General features: G+C 42.8%; 1 protein-coding gene across 2 annotated transcripts in view; it reads left to right on the top strand.

The window, feature by feature from the left end:
- AKAP12 (A-kinase anchoring protein 12) overlaps positions 1-20,532 on the top strand; it is an 87,329-nt gene that overhangs the window by 42,215 nt on the left and 24,582 nt on the right. For both annotated transcript variants that reach the window (XM_070256492.1, XM_023633109.2), the window contains exon 3: positions 9,351-9,468. In XM_070256492.1, the coding sequence (XP_070112593.1) occupies positions 9,351-9,468 (118 nt within the window). The remainder of the gene's footprint in view (positions 1-9,350; positions 9,469-20,532) is intronic.

Below are 20,532 nucleotides of genomic sequence, written 5' to 3'. Positions count from 1 at the left end.
GGAGCCATCTCTCTGTGCTAAGACCTAAATATGGTGGGCGCTCCAAACCTTGCAAGGTAGGCGTGCCATGTCACGGACTTCTGCATGGTGGACCATCTCCATGCTGTCTTTGGCGGCACTGCATTTTATTTCCTTCTCTCAAGCAGAGTTCTTGTAAATTCCCTTTGCCTGAAATCAGCGTGGTTGATCTCTCACCTCACCAGATTTAGAGTTTTGTTTTCTTTTACATTCTTTCCCAGAGAACCCGGGAGTTTTAGTACTTTTTAAAACAACTATAACTTTTTAAAGGAGGGGAATATTTGACTGAAATGTTGTGTGTTAAGACATACTACACTTACTGTGGTGTCTTTGGTGATGGGGGATGCGAATAGATGGCTCGAGAAGGGTTCTGTGGTGCTGCAATGATTTCCTCTGTAGGGGTTCGGAATGCACAGTAGCGTCTCTATAATGGCATTGATACACCCGGTATACTGACGTTCTTGGATACCAGTTTGAAAAAAGCTGATCTTTGAGATTTAGAGGCCCAATTTGTAGACAACATTCTTAATAAAATGAGTTCGCTGTAGTGGTCAAGTCCTTTGGGATTTAAGTAAACGAGATATTTTCTAATACATTCAACAGCTTGAATATTAACATTCGATTGAATTAAAAATTAATTTTACATGTTGAGAGCCAACTAGTGATTTGCGTGGCTCTCTCTTAGCTTTCATTCTTTCTCACGTCCAGAGTTATTCCTCCTGATACTATGTTAAGTAATTTTCATGAATTTTACTGAAAATGATGAGAAACAGGAGACGGCGGATTTGTAGACAGTGACCAGAGACGCTCTGTCTCGTGTATCCAGCCTTCACCAGGGGCGTTTAAGGACCCACAAGCTCATGTGCTGTACAGATAGTATTCTAGAAACATCCCTTAAATAGTGAGCATTGGGATTTCAAAAGCAAAATAAGATCAATCCTTGTATTCTGAACATTAGAATTTTTTCCAGTAGGATTTAATTAAATTAATGGAGCACAACAAAACCGTTCAAAGCCAGTCAAGTTTGAGCTTGGTTAAATGTTGCTTTTTGGGCCTGCCCCAGTGGCCTATTGGTTAGGTTTGGCACTCTCCACTTTGGCAGCAGCCTGGGTTCAGTTCCTGGATGTGGACCTACATCATTCATCTGTCAGTGGCCATGCAGTGGTGGTGGCTCACATACAAAAAGAGGGGAAGATTGGCAGTGGATGTTAGCTCAGGGCAAATCTTCCTCAGCAAAAAAAAAAAAAAAAAAAAGGTGCTTTTTGGTGAGTATTTTTTACTTTTGGCAGTTTGTTGAAGGATGTGGTCTGGTTGAACAGCACTGTGGGCTCTAAGTCAGATCTCAGAAGTAAAAGACTTGCTAGATAAAATGATAGTATGTATAGGGTCCAGAGAGCTGGACCGTGCTTTTTCATCATGTGGGGCTGGAGGCAAGGGAGCCTCATTGGCTCTGGATGATGGTGGTGAGTTACCCACCCCCTTTTCTGGGTCCTTTGAATTAACTTGGTCATGTTTAAAGTAATGTCACCCGTCAGTAAGGGCTATTTTAGTTTGTTGGTTTTGTTTTGCTGAATGTAAGGGTAGAAAGAAGGAGCATGAAATTAAAAACAAGCAGAGGTTTTATTTAAAGGTAATGAGGCTTCAGGGCACCAGTGTTTTAAGAGGTGGGACTGTGACCACACTTACAGGGGTGTCCTTCATATGTTTTAGGGGGGAATTGGGATCAGAAAGAGATCTCGAAGGTCAGTTTCTCAAAGATAAACACATTTTCAGAGGTCACTAGAGTCGCCCTTGACCTTGGGTGGATGCTCTTCTCAATTTCGTGTGGTTTGAGAGAGCTTTTGGCTCAACGTTTTGACAATACCCCTGAAACTTGATAAGCCGGTCATATTCTCTCTCTTTGAAAAGCCTTGCAAGTTAAGAGATTGCCTCATGGTTTTCTTTTGTGGATCGCCTTAAATCTTTGTTAAATTTGTGGAATATTACCGTATCGTCCTTACTATATAAGGCTTGCCTTAGCACTCCTTACTGTGTATCTTGAGCTAGTTAGAAATTAGATCATTACCAAGGAATGAAACATTTTGCTATTTAAAACATACATTTTGAAATTCCGTTGATTGTGTTGAAGTTTTCTTGACTGTTTGCTAGCCTGGAGTTCCCAAGTTTCAGCCTGTGACAATGATGGGACAATTATAAATACCAGATTTGACGTATATAATGTTGTCCCAGAGTACCTGGCCGTGTGCTCTGCTTCTGAGCCCACTGTGTCCTCAAGGTTGAGGAGTGCACGTGGGTTAGTTTGCACGAAAAAGCTCTTGACATATGATTTCACTGTTAAGGTTCTATCTTAAACCAATTCTATTTTCCCATGAAAATTCATGTGGCTGGCAGAAGTTAGAATTAAAATGCTTTACTGGAAAGCAACATTTTCGGGTTTTTTTTGGTGAGGAAGATTGTCCCTGAGCTAACATCTGTGCCAGTCTTCCTCTATTTTGTATGTGGGATGCCACCACAGCATAGCTTGATGAGCGGTGTGTAGGTCCACACCTGGGATCTGAACCCACAAACCCAGGCTGCCGAAGTGGAGCACGTGAACTTAACCACTTGGCCACTGGCCAACCCCTGGCAAGTAGCATTTTCTTGACTGTCTCCTGCCCATACTAAAAATAAATAAACCAAGACAAAACAACTTTTGAAGGAAAAGCTCGTCCACCACACAAGTGTAAAAAGAATAATGTTAATTAGATAAAGAACAGAACACAGAAAAGTAGAAAAACAAAGAATATCAAATATGCCTCGTTCCCTCCCCAATGATAACTTGGTATATTGTGATGTTAACAATTTGGCAATATTGTCGCTATTTTGCAGTGTGTTCTTATATATATTTGTAATCATGTTGTATCTATAACTGTTTAGTTTGCTTTTTAAATTTAATACTAGAACATAAAATCTCCACACTATTAGATATGCCTTGTAGGTCTCACTTTTAATACCTAGAAGGTATGCCATAAGCATGCTTCAAATTTGGGGTATTTAGAATTGTTTCCTATTTTAATTTTTTGTTTATCTTTTGCTTTCCTTCTTCGGAGCTTTTTTTCTTTGAGAAAGGTTAGCCCTGAGCTAACATCTGCGCCAGTCCTCCTCTTTTTGCTGAGGAAAACTGGCCCTGAGCTCACATCCGTGCCCGTCTTCCTCTACTTTATATGTGGGACGCCTGCCTCAGCATGGCTTGGTGAGCGGTGCCATGTACGCACCCGGGATCCGAACCAGCAAACCCCAGGCCGCGGAAGCGGGACGTGCGCACTTAACCGCTGCGCCACTGGGCCGGCCCCCCTCGGAGCTCTGTGTGGTTTTGTGGTTTTTGTTTTTCACAGTGACCTTCACTGTGGGAGTTGGATCAATTTTGTTGAAGTGATTCAAGCATCTTCTCTCCTGTGCCTCAAACTCTGTCCTAAAGGTTTCCAACTGTGTTTAGACTTGGATTTTACAAAGCTTTCTCTTTGGATCAGTTCGAAATAAAAATGGTTACTTTTCAAAACAAAAGCAAACCTTTGACACCTGTAATTCTGTTAGTGTGCTGTAAATGACACCTAAATTAGAGGGGAGACTTTCAGCATGAAACAACCTAGGCTGGTCAGTATCGTCAGGACGATGACTCAGACTTACATTCTTAGGTCCTGTACCGTTTTTGTGAAGTGGGTTGGCCGTTGTTTCCTGACTTAGGGACTAGCAGACTCAGTCCTGAGACAGAACGTCCTTCACACGGAGGCTGTGCACGCAGCTTAGCCCTGGGTTGGGTCCTGGCTTCCCCACACCCGCTCTGTCCTTTGGTGCTTCTGCTTCCTCAGCTGTCAAGCAGGCTTGATCAATAACTTCCTTAAGGTGGAGGATTAAATGAGCAAATGTGTGTAAAACATGTTTGTGCCGTAGGTACATCACACATACATCACTGCATCAGGAGCCTCTGAACCGTGATATTCTTGTCTGTGTCTTGGTCATTGTTTTTGAGTAATGGTTTGGCTGAGGACATTAATATGCTAATCTCGTTTGGAGATAATGTGAACAGAGGAGTTAAAGCTGCATCCGGGCAGCCTGGTCCCTTGGTTCAGATGGTCCGAAAGGTTTATGAACCCTGGAAAGCCGGGTTAGTAGCATGCTAAGTGCCTAAGAATTGATGGACTTTAGGGTTCAATGTAGTTTCACCTTTATAATGATAAAGTGAATAAAAAGAAAACCACTGTCTTCCCCCAACCCCTCTGCAAAGGATAAAACAAAAAAACAGAAATCCACAGAGGTTGTCGTGTTCAAGATTTGGTATATATTATTCCAGACTTTTTTTTTTTTTTAAAAGACTGGCACCTGAGCTAATAACTGTTGCCAATCTTCTTTTTTTTTTTTTAATTCTTCTCCCCAAAGCCCCCCAGTACATAGTTGTATGTTGTAGTTGTGAGTGCCTCTGGTTGTGGCATGTGGGACGCCGCCTCAGCATGGCCTGATGAGCGGTGCCATGTCTGTCGTCCCCAGGATCCGAACCAGTGAAACACTGGGCCACCGAAGCAGAGCACGTGAACTTAACCACTCAGCTACGGGGCTGGCCCTCCAGGCTTATTTTTAAATGCTTACGCAAACATTGGAGCCAGCCCTCCCCACCCCTATTAGTGAGTTATTTTTGTTTTATTTTGAGCAAATATTCTCAGCAAACTTGCCTTTTTCCACTCAAATCGGAGACATCCACCCACATCCGTGTGTCTGGAATACCTCATTCATTTTGATGCCATCTATTATTTGGATGTCTCATAATTTATTTAATTCTCCCCCTCTACTGATAGATACTTGAGGGTTTTGCTTTTATAAATTATTGTGCATTGCACATCATTGTACCTATACCTGCATAAGTAGGCAAAGCCATGTCTATCAGAATGGGATGGTGGAGCCAGTGGGTATGTACGTTTAAAATATTTATAGCTGTTTTAAAACTTTTCTCCAGAGATATTGTTTACTAATTATATTCTGATTTCTATTTTCTTCTGGTTGACATTTTTAAAGGTTTCCTTTCAAAACACTTTCTATTAGAATGAAGGAAAAAACACATTGAAGAGTTTTCTTGACAAGTTTTGTCATGGATTTACAATTCCTTCCAGATTATCTTTTTATTCTGATCATTTGTGCATGTATCTGTGTCAGATTGATCCACTTCTGGTTCCTTCCTGGTTACAGCCACTTAACAGTTCTGCTCTTTGGGTTTGCTGCAATAGTTGGGGTGAAATGCCCTGGCCGGGGCCTCATCTACCAGCTGGGGCCAGGACTCTGGGCCAAGGGGCCACCTGTGCTGGTCATCCAGTGAGGATGCAGAGCCAGGAGCATCGTTTGTGTGGCGAGAGTAGTCACTGTAGCAGGCTCGTCTCCTCTACCCCAACATCCCGACAATGTCAAGAGCTCATCTGTTTTGTTCATTGTTTAACACATTCATTAAAGATCTTGACATTCCTGCTGCGTACCCTACAGAGGGGTTCAGAGCAAGTTGTGGGCAGTCCTGTGGAGAAGAAAGGGGAACGGAGACGGCTGGTAGTTTTTCCACAATGCCTTGGCCACCATTTTGGATATTCTCAGTTATTCTTACAGGAATGAGAGGAAAACACTGTTGCTGGAAGCATTTGAGATTTTTTTTTTAAAGCTTGTTTAGTTGTAATGTGGTAATACTTTACGGGAATAAACTCTGGCTGACCCACTCAAAGGATATAAGCTTGAAAACACTCAGGGTTTTGATTTGCTCAAAGGAGGCATTTACGCTTTTTGAAGCACAAATCTAGTGGGAAAAGAGGTTTTCTGGTGCTTACTATGTTTAAGTGCAAGGAGCGTGTCTAGTTCTCATCTCAAAAGACATAACTGTTTTCATAAAAGCAAGTACAAGATGTATGGATAAAGCTATGCGAGGAAACTTTGGAGGGAAAAAGTGGAATAGAAATTTCCTTTTTCTTCTTGTTTGAAAGCTTCAGTCCTGATACTACTTTCTCTCTGAATTACATGGCCCTTGCATCTCATCTGGCTCCAACACTTCCTAGCCCCTTTGTCACTAGGTTGTGTCCTTGGGTCTTTCAAGGTCTATCTGGGCATAACGGATAAATCGTTGTCTTTTGGGGGGCATTTGAGTTACAGAGAAAAAAAGAACGAGGATGAGCCAGATAATGTGTTTATTGATAAGAAAGCATCCACAGTGTATGAAGCAACCAGGTTATAAAACAGCATGTATTCTCTTTTTCTTTTTTTTTAAAAAAAGAATGCTTATGTGCATATGTCACACGTGGAAAAGACAGGAAGCCCTTAAACAAACGTTAAAGAACTGTGGGTTAGGTTTCTTATGCTTTCAGGTGACTTTAACGTATTGATAACTCTCAGAAGCACCTGAACCCTTAATAGTTTGAATTATTTTGATGGTTCAGGATGGGAGAAAAGGAAAACAAACTTTTTTTTGGCATGGAAAAAAGTGAATTATCCATCTACAAAAACCCATGAGATTTTGTAAAAAGCATCTCTGAGTGACACACAGAATGTGGAAATGTCTGAATATGGCGAGGAAGGAAGTCCTGTTTTTGTGTGGAGTGTTGGTGTGTCATGGGTTCTGAATACTCACTCGAGACATCTCCCGTGGTGTCAAAGCTTGGGTACCCTTGCTGGACTTGAGCTGTGAATATAATAAAATAGACTCAAAACTCAGTTTCCATAATGTCACTGTCCCAAATTGTCACCAAAGTTAATAATTTATCAAGTGCCTCTCTGAAGTAGAGACAGTTGCCCTGTGGTCACTGGGAATGACTAATCCGTAATTTACCTGTCACACTTAAGATAGACGGAGGCTTGGCAGGTGACGGCAGTTCTCCAGACCCATTTTCTATCATCTAATGTACTTCTTTATAAACGGGTAACGTTTCTACAAGAGTAGACAAAAGTCTGTGCCTGTGTCCTATGGACCCTTCACATTTAAAGATACTCAGTTTGGCTACGGTTAGCGATTTCTTGGATTTCACAATTCACAAAGAATTAGGAGTACTCTTTCAAGAATTGTAGAAACTCTGTGGAACTCTAACCTCTATAGAACTTCAGAGTTCTTGTTCCTAAGCAAGGACACACTTGACCAAAAGTTTACTGCATTGAAACAGGTATTAGAACGGCCGTGTCGTGTTGCCCATCTAGTTTGCCATATCGTGGTGTGTATGTCCACATTTTTTAGGTGTAAGATTCATTGGGTTACCGTGTAGCCCACAATAATGTTTCCTGCTTTCCTCCTCTGGCTCTTTTTCATGTTACCAATCAATTCTAAGTCTAGCTTACGTACGTAACTAGTGATATTTAGTTAAAATTCCCTTAAATGCCAGCATTTTTGCTGATGGTCACTGTGAGGACCTTCCCTCTCTCCCCCTGCTTTTGTCTTTAGGTTTCATTTAAAATTCCTATCTTTCATGTTTTGGTAAGAGAAGACTGTAAATGGAAACCTGATCCGAGTATTCTAATAAATGGACTCAGCATGGGCATTTTGAAGCCAGCTATTCCATCTGTAGTGTAAGTATTCAAGTACTGTGGTATTATTTCAGGAGGCAGCTCGTGCGGTGGAAGGACGGCTTTGCTGGGAGCAGGGAGCGGCCAGGTGAAATCAATTTAGCACTGTTCCAGCCTTCGGGATTGATGGTCTTGAACCCGCCATCCTTTCAAGGCCCTGATGGAAGTCAGTGGTTTGGCCAGCGTGCTCCGTTGGCCTATGAGCAGGATGGAATGATGCCAAATGGAGGGTTGAGCTTTGAGACCTGGGAGTAGGGAGGCACTGTGGAATATTCTTGAAGGCATTTTATTATTGTGTGTAGTAACAGGTCCTTCAGCAGTTCGTCGTGTTGTGGAAAAACCCTGGAAGTAGTTGATGAGTCCTGGCCTTTGAGCCCTGGTGCCTCCATTGCTGAGCTGTGGGACCTGTGGCCTAGCAACCCTACCCTCTGTGATCACTGTGGGTCTCAGTGTCCTCATCTATAAAATGGAAACCGTAGCACCTGCCCAAGTTGGTTTTAAGACAAATGAGCAATGTTATGACCTATAAAGCATTGTTGAAATCTTTAGACTCATAATGGTCATTGTGCTATTTTTATGTGGCTTAAAATTTTTTACCTATAGTCTCAGGATTAAAAAAAAAATGACATAGGGACATCTCTATATGTCTACTGTTTTTGGAACTGACGACATCAATTGCACAGGCCATTCTATGGGGAATATTGCAAATGACCATTTTAGTAATATTTTTAAGGAAAAAAACAATGACTCATGAAAACGTGTGTTACGTGTCTCGTCTTTGTTCACACTGGATGCACTGGCCTTGGAACCACGGTGCCTTCTAATGTGCCTCCCTTCTCTGCACCCCTGCACCCCTTTCTCACATGCCCGTTGCCTGGGAGCTTAGGTCTCAGTTCGACCTTGACTTCCTCGGAGAAGCCCTCTGGACATCCCCGCCTGGGTCAGGGCCCTCTGCTAATTGTCGTTTGCTCTGTGCATTCCTCCCAGGACTGTTTCCATAGCTGCAATTTTAATTATTTGTTTAAATGTCTGCCCTCTACCCTGAGAAGGACACATGGTCATTTCTGTATGTTTGAGTCAAATAGGCATGGCCTGCGTCTAATCACAAGGAAATGTTTCTTTTAACTTTTAAGTCAAAAATATTTTTATTTATTTATTTATTTATTTATTTTAAAGATCGGCACCTGGGCTAACAACTGTTACCAATCTTTTTTTTTTTTTTTTTTCTGCGTTATCTCCCCAAACCGCCCCCTGTGTACAACAGTTGCATATCGTAGTTGCACGTCCTTCTAGTTCTGGGATGTGGGGCACCGCCTCAACGTGGCCTGACGTGCGGTGCCATGTCCGCACCCAGGATCCAAACCCTGGGCCACGGCAGCGGAGCGCGCAAACTCAACCACTCGGCCACGGAGCTGGCCCCTCAAAAATATTTTTTAAAAGTTTGCCTTCCATAGTAGTTTGTGAGCTCAATGTGATGGGGACCACACCTGACTGACTCATTGTTAGATCTCAAGTAGGCCTGGAATGGTGGGTGTGGATAGCGTGCATGGTGTTGAAATGAACGAATGGTGCGCACATTTATCCAGAAGGAAAGCCCTGTCTGCCTGGTAATTGCTCCCGGTACATGTGGTAAGGTGGTGGGAGCCTTCGGACAATAAAAGACAAATCTTCATTGTCCTCGAACCTCCATTTCTTGGGATTTCTCCTTTAAATGGTATTGCTTCTCACTTGGCGGTGAAGATTGAAATTAAGTTGACATGGTTTTGTCTTCCCCACAGCTCCTCCAGAAGAATGGTCAGCTGTCCCCTGTCAACGGCTTAGCCGAGCAAGAAGAGCTCAGCCTCCAGGAGGGAGCCCTGAATGGCCAGGAGGAGGAAGTCATTGTCACCGATGATGGTAAGCCACTGTTCCAGGCTCCAGTGCAGAATCAGGGGCCGGAGGGCGGGTAGCACTTGAAACAAATCCTCGGAGAACAGTAAACACAGGCCTGGGCAGGATATGTATTGTCACCCTGCTGGGGGTGGATGATGTTAACAACAAAAGCAATCCATTGGTTACAAAAGGAAGTATTTATCTGATCATTGGAGTAACCCTTATACTCAGGTATAGGAAGTTATACCTATACTTGGGTACAGAAAGTAAAGTCGTGCTTTCTCTTTCTTAGACAGCCTTACTCGGAACTTTATTACTATTATTCATTATGATTGTCTTGCCCCAACTACTTGTCTGGTGTCGAATGTGACTTCTTTTTGGAAACACTGGAATTGTGCTTGCTCTGAGAGTCATTTTCTCTCACTCTAGAGAGCAGCCTGCTACGGTGCCTGGATTTTTCTGGTAGTGCACATTTCAAAATGCACACCTCTCTCTGCCGAAACTACGATATGCTGCATGTTTTGTAGCTCTTGAGCCTGGAGATCCTAGAGGCGTGGGCATTGGCAAGCGAATCTTTCAGCACACTATCACTGCTTTGATTTCAACCCACGTGGGGCGGGGGAATCACACCGTGGAGGCAGAATCAAGCTCCATGTGAAGGGCCCCATGTTGGAGAATAACCTTCCTCTGTTCTTGAGTTCTTGTCTCATCGTTCCATTTGATCATAAAGGGATAATTTAACAAGCACTGTGAAAGATATATAAGATGATCTGGCATACGGCAAACTGACTCTTCGGTAACGTGAATAAGACAAATGAGGGGGAAAGTCCTGCGAAAGGAGGCTGGCCGTGGCCTCGGTTAGATGAGATTCCTCCAACATGTGGAACCTGTTTCTCTTCTTGTCCACTGGCCCCCGTGGAGCTGCTTCGAGCGGAGAGCTGCTTTTGAAGTTGGTGGGAACACTGATCTTTATATAGCACCGCAGGCACGATGTAAAGTCAGAAATACACACGTTTTCACAGAAGAGGATTTTCATGACCTAGTGTGAGAGTTCCAAATAATTTCTACCAAAATAATTGGAATGGCCCCAACTAAAATCTCAAGTCCCACGCTTTGTTCTTCCCGTGGTGACTTTTGAATCCAATCAAACCACAGCAGTTTTGAGCCTTCCGTGGTTAAGCCTCTGGGGGCAGAGAAGATAAAGAGAGCTAAGAAATGGTCCATCACTTACGAGGCGAGAAGCTAGTCTATGGAAGGATACAGAAGATAGAAATAAGGTTAAGACAAGGCAACGTGGTGGTCATCTAATGAATTTTGCAAGAGATGAGAGCTGCTCAGTGTTCAGGTGTAGCAATCCTTTGAACTCTGAGAGGCAGAGTAAGATCTGAGGACTGAGGGGAGATGGCATTTAGATTTGTTGAGACGTGAGACAAGGGACACCAGCCATAGTGAGGAGAGTAACAGCCCACACTTCTCCATCTTTAATTATTATGGGTCCCGGCATTGTGCCTTTAGTTCACATGGCCTGTACTGGCTACAGCTGGCTACCCTGTTGTTCTCAAGATTCGAACCCAGACCAGCAGATTCCCAAGCACGAGCTCTTCACCGCTGCGCTGCTACTGTGCAGGGCGCATGCTCAGGCTTGTCTATTGGAACAGCGTCGTCTGAGCAGAGAGTTCAATGAAAACCCAGGAAGGAAAACAGGCTGAGTAATAGGGATCTGAAAGCAGAGTGGATGGAGCTCAGAAAGTAAGTAGTAGGCAAGGTGGGGTCACTGAAATATGCCACAAGGGTGTGCCAGGGTGAGGCCAGCATCTTATCTGATGTGTAGGATTGATAAGAGGACTGAGAGAACAGGTGAGGACAGGCATTAGCAGATGCCCAAATTTCCATATAATACCAGATAACATGGAAATCCTTTTTATTGATTGATTTTTTTTTTTTTTTTTTTTACTTATTTCTTTTGGTGAGGAAGATTGTTGCTTAGCCACCATCTGTACCAGTCTTCCTCTATTCTGTATGTGGGATGGCGCCACAGCATGGCTTGACAAGTGGTGTGTAGGTTCGTGCCTGGGATCCAAACCTGTGAACCCTGGGTCCCCGAAGTGGAGCGCTTCAACGTAACCGCTCCACCACTGGGCAGGCCTCGTGGAAATCCTTTTTAACCTGTGGCGTGTTTACTGGAGGTTGGCTGGCTATCTTGCTTTCGTCCAGATGTGATTTCTTTCACATTTCAACCATGTGGGAAAACACAGATTTTTATAGAAAGTGATTCTGTCCCCACCCTCTGATTATTCCATTGTCTCCCTGAGCCGACTCAGGCTTCTGAACATGGCCTTGGGGGGCTGAGCAAATACCAAATGTCTGCTGCAGGAAGACCAGTAATTAATATAGCTCGTCCTGCAAAAGGTCCACAAAGGCCCTCTTGCCTAGGAAAGGACCCCCTGGGGCCAGGGCCGCAGAGGCCACCACCAGAGGCATTTCCGGAGGCCCTGGCTTTGGGATGAACTTAGACTGTTTTAGGCAGAACTTTTATTCATTTGGCTTATCATGGTCTCTGAGGCAGCCTGGAATACTTGTTCTGTTTTTTCTTGCCCCATTTTTGTCTGCCTGGCAATGTAAATACAGCGTCTGTATTCTAAGTTATTAAACAATATTTTTTCATGCTTTTCTTTTGACATCAGTGATAGCCTAAAATCGATGGTTAGGTTTTATGGTTATGGCATACTTTGGTATGGAACCATTGTAGGATTCTTGGGACCTTGGTTTCTACTACTGTCCCCTCAGTAAGACGATCTGACCCATCTTGGTCCCTGGGAGGATTAACCAGCAGTGGAATTTGGTCCTGCCACGTTGATCAATGGATGGACGAAAACTATGAACAGGAGGTGGTCCTGCCAGAGGGTTTTTAATTTAAAATGATAGACAATATGTAGACAAAGTCAAAAGTGAAAATATTTTCCCATCCTGACTTGCTTGCTCGCTTTCTGAAACCAGAAATACTGGTAATTCAGAACCAATCCTTTCACTATAAGGAAAATGGAATCCTGTTTCCTTGTAAAACTTTCTTTAAATGATGGATAAAGGGAACTGCCTACTAAATATTTTCTAAGCTGTGCAGCATACATATATGTTTTTTGGGGGGGACTTGAAGATTATGTAGTTTTGGGAGTCAGCTTTTAGCAGGTACACAATCAGGCATGAAAACAAATAGCTATTAAAATGAAAAAAAGAAAAAGAATTCACAAAAAATTAGCTTTGGACATTTAGTCCCTTTCTTCTGAATTCTTTTTAGATGATTTCTCATTTATCAAAACTGCTTATAGAAGTGCAGCCCTTTTCCTTCTAGAAAATTCTGTCATGCCATGCCACGCAGCATTCACAAGGGCTGCACAAGTGCCATTAATTTTGTGCAAAGTCTGGTTCTGCTGAAAAGATTTAAAAAAAATTAAAAGACCCCTCCCAAACCAAATTGTCATTTGTTCTGTAGTCTTTGCCTTATTTGGGTTTCCATGAGTTAATGCCTGAACAAGAATGATTTTAGAAACATTTTGGTCCAGGTCCAATTTCAGATTTAAAACTTTTGCAAATTAGAACTCTTAGATTTTTTTTTTAAATTCAATCTTAGTATTGGTTAGGCAGACCATTCCCAACAGATGGAAAAATTCAATATTATAAAACAAAAGCGTCTTTATTTTGATAATAACATATTTGTTTGTTAAATAAAGTGCCTCCTAAAACTCATTGCCTTATGCAGGTAATCGAGGGATGTCTCAGATCTTAATACATTTGAATTTATCATTTACAAGGCAGTGATTTCTGTTTTCTTTTGGAGATTTGCCTTTCTGCAGGGTAGTCCCAGCAAACATCGTAAAGCGTATGAATATGCCATGTTTTCTGCATCCTCTACAGGTCACACTTGTTTGTGTGAGGAAACAAACAATGGCGGTCCTCTTGTTGGTTTTTAAATTTTTGTTCGCCTATGCTTTATCCTCTCTGCATACTCACACATAACACCGGCAGCAATGGAGCATCAGTTGGTTCTCTGCGCTTGGCCTTGGCACTTTGAGGCCAACTGCATTAAAAGTATTAGCCAGCTAAGCAGATAAACAGGCTTCGTCATGTGGTCAGAATGAGGAGGAAGCTACTTAGGGTTACGTGCTTGTGGACCACTGCTGTTATATCTGCTCGTATCCTCTGATCGGGGAGGCAGTCCCAGAAAACAACCCCTCATCCCCATAAGAAGAGTAAAACCCAAAAAAGCCCCAAAATCTTATTGCTTAAAGCAGAAGTCTTTTAGAGAGTGTTTCTTACACCTCACAGGATTCCACTTTTTCTACATCTGGATATTTCCCCCCAGATACAGTAACAAAACTGCATCACTTATCTAGAAGCTTAATTTGCGACACTGGAGAATTTCATTTTTCTAATGGTGCTTACTGTCACTGTCTTTGCTTTTATTAAATTTGCTGTTTGAATCCGCCACTCCTGGTGTACCCTTTGGGATGTGGATGGGCCTGGAGGTTACCGCCACGCGATCACAGCCCCATTCCTCGCGGGCCTTGGGAACTTAGAGAAAATCCATTCTGGACTTACCAGTAGTTCTTCGTTGCTTTTTGATCATTTAATAACTTCATCTGGATGGCGAGTTTCTTGAGCTGTTCCAGGTCTCTCTTAAAAGATGACCCCTGCAAAATACTTGTTTTTCTGTGAGAGGCTGCCTTCTCCATTGGGAAGAAACATTTTCATGATTCAGTCCCCTTTCTGTTTCAATTTGTGATGTAACAGGTATCTTGTTAGTATTCTCGTGAAGACATGCCTGACACCCCAATTACTACCCTCTATTCCTGGTTAATTTTTCTCCACATCAGCTGTCAACATATGGCGTTCAATATGCCCCTCTCTTACCCCCACCTCTGCCAAAATAGAAGAACCGTGAAGGCAGAGATTTCTTGGGACGACGGACGGGGTCTAACTGGTTCAGTGCTGAATTCCCCAAGCCTAGAACAGCGTCTGACACAGAAGAAGTACTCAACAAATAGTCGAATAAATGAAGTCCCAGTTTTAAGTTTGTTAGCAACACTACATTTTTACTCATACGGGAGAGGATGGTCTGTTGGCTTTTCACGTTACATCAGTTCATTTCCTGCACAGTTAAATACCGCAGCTTTACAGATTCATCCACAGCTCCCTTTCCTTGGTTGCACCAGCACCAACAAAGCTAGGTACTTCTCAGTCCACTGTGCTGGATTCTCACGGGTGCTCACTCTTGGTTATCTGAGTGTTGCCTGCAAATGTGAAATCAGATCCTGGCCGGCTCGTGATTAAGTGAGGACTCCTAGCAATGCTATTAAACATGAGTGCTCAACAAAGAGAGGGGTCCCCAACCCCCGCAACGGTTTGGCATTTCGAATGCAATATTATTGCATGACGTTTTCTCAAGCTGTATCCTGTTTTGCAATGTTTTGAAAACTAGGGAGAACACTCACAAAATAGGCCTTGAACTTAGGCGAAAGGACTATAGTATCCAGTTTCTGGGAATTGCTTTTAATTCCCTCCTCTGCTCCGCAGCAGTATTTTTAGCGTGCCTCTCTGAAATTACTTATCATTGACAAATGGCCGGTCCACACACTCCGCTGCTTTCGTCTTTAAAGAAACACAGATTTATTTTTTAGTAATTAACAGCCAAGCTGTATAGAGAAGACCTTTTTCCTCTGAACTGTATTCAAGTCTGACTGTGCAACGAACCTTTCTTTTTCCTTTGAACTTGAAAAATGGGGGGGAGGGGAGCAAGACTTCTATCCCTTTTCCCTCCCTTTTATAATCAGTTCATTCCAGGGAACTAAAACACGTGTAAGGCTGCTTTAATTGCTATTTTTCTGTGTGACCTTGGATACATTCCTTTATCTCACCGAGCGTGTTTTCATCGGTAAAATGAGCCTTCTCTTCCATCTCTGAAATTCTATGACTGAGTGATATCAGTATTGCTAGTAATAGAGGCATTAAAAACCCAATGATGGATTGGCCATTGAGGACCTCCAAGTGACCTTGGGCAGGCGGGCATCTACTTGGCAATTTCCTTATGCCTTTTTATAAAAACATTTTTATGCTTTTTCTTTTAGTCTGATCTGAAAAGCCATCTTCTAGATTTGAAGTTTTAGTTTAATGAACAAAAAGTTCAAGAGGGGAAAATTTATTCAAGAATGTCTCGATATAGAGTCATTTAAGTATGAAAGAAAGAGAAATTGCCTCATAAATGTGCCACAAGGTACCCTCTCTCTCCCTAGATGGAGAAGATTGAATTCTGTCATAGGGATTGGTTGTGGTACAAGATGGCGCATAGATGTTGAATAATGCCTTATCTACTTGCACTGAAGACCGTCAGTCAATCTTAAATTACTGCAAAGACTTATCTATAAATGGCTGTAGTTCTGAGGGTGCTGCAGTCCGTTTGTGACTAGGGTTGCTGTTCTGGCCCACTGGAGGAGGAGCATAGATCACATGGCCTATAGGCTTGTCCGAGTAACATGCCAAGATCCATCCCCTTTCCCTTGCAGGACTGGGCTGGTCCACCACTAACGGTTCTCTAATTGTGACTAAGCTGCTAACAGAAACATTAAATTATTTCAGCCATTTTATTTATTTATGAAAATCCTTTAGGTGTTTTCTCAAAGACATCCAGTTTCACCCAATATAGCATCCCCCAAATGGTTCTGGCAATGGGGTGTTCTAGAGCACATGTCCCTATGTGAGATAAAGGATGCTCTGATAACTTCCGGAAGATACATTCTCTGGGCTTCAATTCTGCCACTTTTTAGCCTCTCAGTTGAGTCTGTTCCTGAGTGCCATACTTCAAATTTTCACACACTGCTTTTGTAGTGATGTGTCTGGACAGTTGGATATCAAGTAGTCCGCCAGACCCCTCAGTGTTAATGGCACACTCATTAGTTATTTTGGTGAGAAGCGACATATGCTAGAGTTAATCAATTGAACGGACTGTTGCTTTAATGTGTCTTAACAGGACATGCAATGTTTCGACTGCCACCAAGCACCAGGCCATTGTCCTGCTCTATCAGTCTGCTCGGTCTGCCATAATAAAATATCACAGACAGGGTGGTTTAAACAACAGAAATTTACCAGTTCTGGAGGCTGGCAAGTCCAAGATCAAGGTGTCATCAGGTTTAGTTTCTCCGACGCCTCTCCTTGGCTCGCAGATGATTTCCTTCTTGCCGTGTCCCCACGCACACATCCCTGGTGTCTCTTTGGGTCCCCATCTCCTTTTATAAGGGCATCAGTCAGATGGGATTCGGGCCACCCTAAAGGTCTCATTTTAGCTTCATCACCTCTTCAAAACCTCTCACTGCAAATACAGTTACATTCTGATGTGCAGGGCTTGGGGCTTCAATATTTGGATTTGGGGAGCACACAGTTCCGCCCACCACACCTGCCACCTTCATGATTGACCAGATGGAAAGTCAGGTTTGAGACCAAGAAGCCCCAGTGGAAGGGAACTTCGAGGCTGGCTAAACCAGGGTCCCGCCCCCATGCAGGAGGCTCTTCTGCTTAAGCTCTGGGAGGTCTGGGGAGTTTCTCCATAAAAGGAAGCCTGTTATTCCACTGGAGCAAAAGTATGCCTCCATACCACTGCTCGCCTCTGTTCCCAGCGCTGCCTTCTGGAATCACCTAGGACAGACTCACCTCCTTTTTCCACACTGTAGCCCTCTAGGTATTTGAAAACATTTATCATGTCTTTCCTTTCATCTTCTTCTCTAGGCAAAACATCTCCAGGGAAAACAAGCTGTCTCACATTAAAAGAAAAATGCCAGGGCTTCTATATATATTTCAGATATGAATGTGTTTGATGGAAGCTTGCCAAGCACAACTGGGTTTCCATTTCGATAGTCCCGCGTTTAAAAAATAGTTTATTTCTCAAACTCTTTGAAACATAACTTAGTTTGCTTTAAACCAAGTATTATGTACTAAAGAACTGATTAGAGGAGATAAGTAAATTGATACAGAAGGATATAAAGGAGTCCCTTAATGAAAGATGTTGCTGAATGCTCTAAAGCGAGATAGAAAGAAAAACGTAATGTACGTTGATTTGTATTTCTTACCCTGGATCATGTCACCCTCTTGGTACTTCACTCAGTACGATCATAAACATACAGCCTTACATGATACAGTAGCTAGAGATAAGACTAAGAGAATTCCCAATTTCCAAATAATCGTTAGTTGTAAATAAAGTGGAAGATCCATTCTCCAGCGGAATGGCCTCGGCAGAGCCAGGTTTGGGGCTCAGCATCCTCTGCAGAGTCTCTCTGGTTAACCTCAAGGTCTGTGGCCTCAACCTTGTAAGCTCAGTGATGACCTTTTTACAAAAGTACGACGTTTTCCTCAGGCTTGTCAATCTTGGCCCTGAACGGTCCTCCAGTTGGGTTAATTTCCATTCAGCGTTCACACACATTCGGATTCCATCAGTGTCATCATGATAGACGCATTTCTGTTGGAATCTGATTCTTAATCGCTTGTATAGCTCAGAGTCCTTTTTGTCCTCAGTCTTCTGAAGATCTGATGATGGTGCATCTCCACGCGGATCCATTTCTTCAACAGGCTGGGTTCTCATGACCTCGTTCAGCCTAGAATCTCACGCACTTCATTTCTGGGAAATTATTTCTTCCGTTTTCCTCTTTTTCTTTGTTCTTTTTGGAATTACTATTATTCAGATTTTAGAACTTCTAGAATGGTCCTAATTAAAACTCTTCTTTTTTCCTTTGTTTTCTATCTCTTAGTATTTGGCTCTAGATTCTGGGAAAACATTTTCAAGGCTAGCTTTCATATTACTATATTTTTAATTTCTAAGAACTGATCTTATTGGTCTAAAGACTCCGTTTTGAAGTATCCTGTTTGTTCTTGGCTGCAATATCTTTGATCTCTCTGAGGATTTCTTTAAAAGTTTATTTCTCTGCATAGCCTCTGTCTTTTCCAAATTGCTTTTTTTTTTTTCGTTTTTTGTCTTTCATAGTTGGGGTTTTCGTTCCATGTCTGATTTGGGGCTAATTTGTCATACTCAAAAGTTGACTGGAAGCCGTGTGTACTGGGGCAGTGGTAGACATTCTGGAGGCTGATCTGATTGTTTTCAACAACTCTTCTCTGGCTACTCCAATTCCCCCAAGAAGACTCTTTCTTCTTGGAATGCATATGCCTGACTGCTGACATTCTGGAGCCTAGTGTGGGGGGGAGCGTGGGAGTAGGATGCATAAACTCAAGGGGCGTTTCATGATGGTGTCCTTGGGTGTGCCTGCCCCCCCCCCCCCGACTCCCCGCGCCTGGAGACTCAGTTTAACCCTGTTTAGAATATAAACCTCCCATCACATCCTGGGACAGGTGACTGAAGAGCGCATGGCTATACAATGTGGGAGGGATGACTTAAAAAAGTAAAAAAATTTTTTTTTTAAAGATTTTTTTTTTTTCCTTTTTCTCCCCAAAGCCCCCCGGTACATAGTTGTATATTCTTCGTTGTGGGTTCTTCTAGTTGTGGCATGTGGGACGCTGCCTCAGTGTGGTCTGATGAGCAGTGCCATGTCCGCGCCCAGGATTCGAACCAACGAAACACTGGGCCGCCTGCAGCGGAGCGCGCGAACTTAACCACTCGGCCACGGGGCCAGCCCCTAAAAAAGTAAAATTTTTAAAATTATGGCAAAATACACATAACATAAAACTTACCATCTTAACCATTTTTAAGCGCACAGATCAGTGCCATTAAGTACAGTCACATTGTGCAATCGTCACCCCCATCCATCTCCAGAACGCTTTCATCTTGCAAAACTGAAACTCATTAAATAGCAATTCCCTTCCCCTCCCCCAGCCACTGCAGCCACCCGTCTACTTTCTGTCTCTGAATTTGACAACTCTAGGTGCCTCCTCTAAGTAGAATCTTACATGTCAGGATTTTTTTCCTTTCTAAATATTATACATCTCAAGCAGTAAACATTTTCATACATAAATCTATACCTCTCATTCGGTAGAATTGCCAAATCAAAGAATATAAAAATACATGAACTTAATAAGAGGAGAAATAATACTTTTTACATCACTTTTATTATTTGGATTGGGTTTTTTAATTTCCCTTTGCTTTGTAAATTGTCCTGTTAAGTGATTTTTAAATCCCCCTGAGCTTTTCCATTAGCTGTTATTTTTGAACAGTCCCTTTGAGGAACTAGCCTTCGGATTATTTGCGTTGGATTTTGAATGGCACTGACCATGACTATATAAACATGTCCAATTCAGCTGGACCGTAACATTCAATCAGCCGGTCCTTGTGTTCATATCAGAGGAGGCGGAGACCTGTGTGAAAACACACGAGTCCAGGAGAATCTGCTCATCTTGTGTATAACTTGCCAGTGTCCTGTAGATTCAGTGTCTATATTCATCTCCTCTGTCGGTTACCCAGTCTGCCACAGCTCTTGACTCAACCTTAGGTTATCTTTGAAGCATTTTAAAGAAGTAACAGTGGCCAGAGGAAAAGAGACCTCACTGGGTTCTGGTTTATTTCCCTCCAAGTATATAATAATGCCAGGTTGAAAAGAGAATGAAAGGAGAGGTGACGGGAGGGCTGGATTTGGTGGGTGAATCCATTTCTCTAGTTTCGCCAGTTCCCATATTTGGGTCAAACACTCAAGCTTGGAGGAAATGAATGAACCTAGTGTGGGTGCTAATTCTGGTGTATTGGCTCTTGTCCCCTCCCTTTCAGGAAAGAGAGTAAAGGATCTGTCTTTATGGCAGCTATTTGTGTCCTGGTCCCGCCTCCTCAGACCGTGAGGCCTCTTCAGCTCTCTGCCTGTGTCACCAGGCTGTTGACCACCATTTCCATCTTGCAGTCCTCTGTGCCTTTGCCTTCCGATGCCACCTCCTCCCTGCTCGCCTCTAATCTCTGTCCGTTGTCAGAGTCCTTTTTCAGCTTCCTCTTCCTCAGGGTCCTAGCCCTTTTTCTCTCTCTTTTTTTGAGCTAACGTCAGCTGATAACATAAATTTCAGGTGTGCGTCGTATTTGTTATTTCACACGCATCACTCCATTTAGGTGATCTCATC

This window comes from Equus caballus, chromosome 31 (assembly GCF_041296265.1).
Source record: "Equus caballus isolate H_3958 breed thoroughbred chromosome 31, TB-T2T, whole genome shotgun sequence".
In the NCBI taxonomy this organism is placed as follows: Eukaryota; Metazoa; Chordata; class Mammalia; order Perissodactyla; family Equidae; genus Equus; species Equus caballus.
The sequence above is the reverse complement of the archived record's forward strand: the minus strand, read 5'-3'. Positions and strand labels throughout refer to the sequence as shown.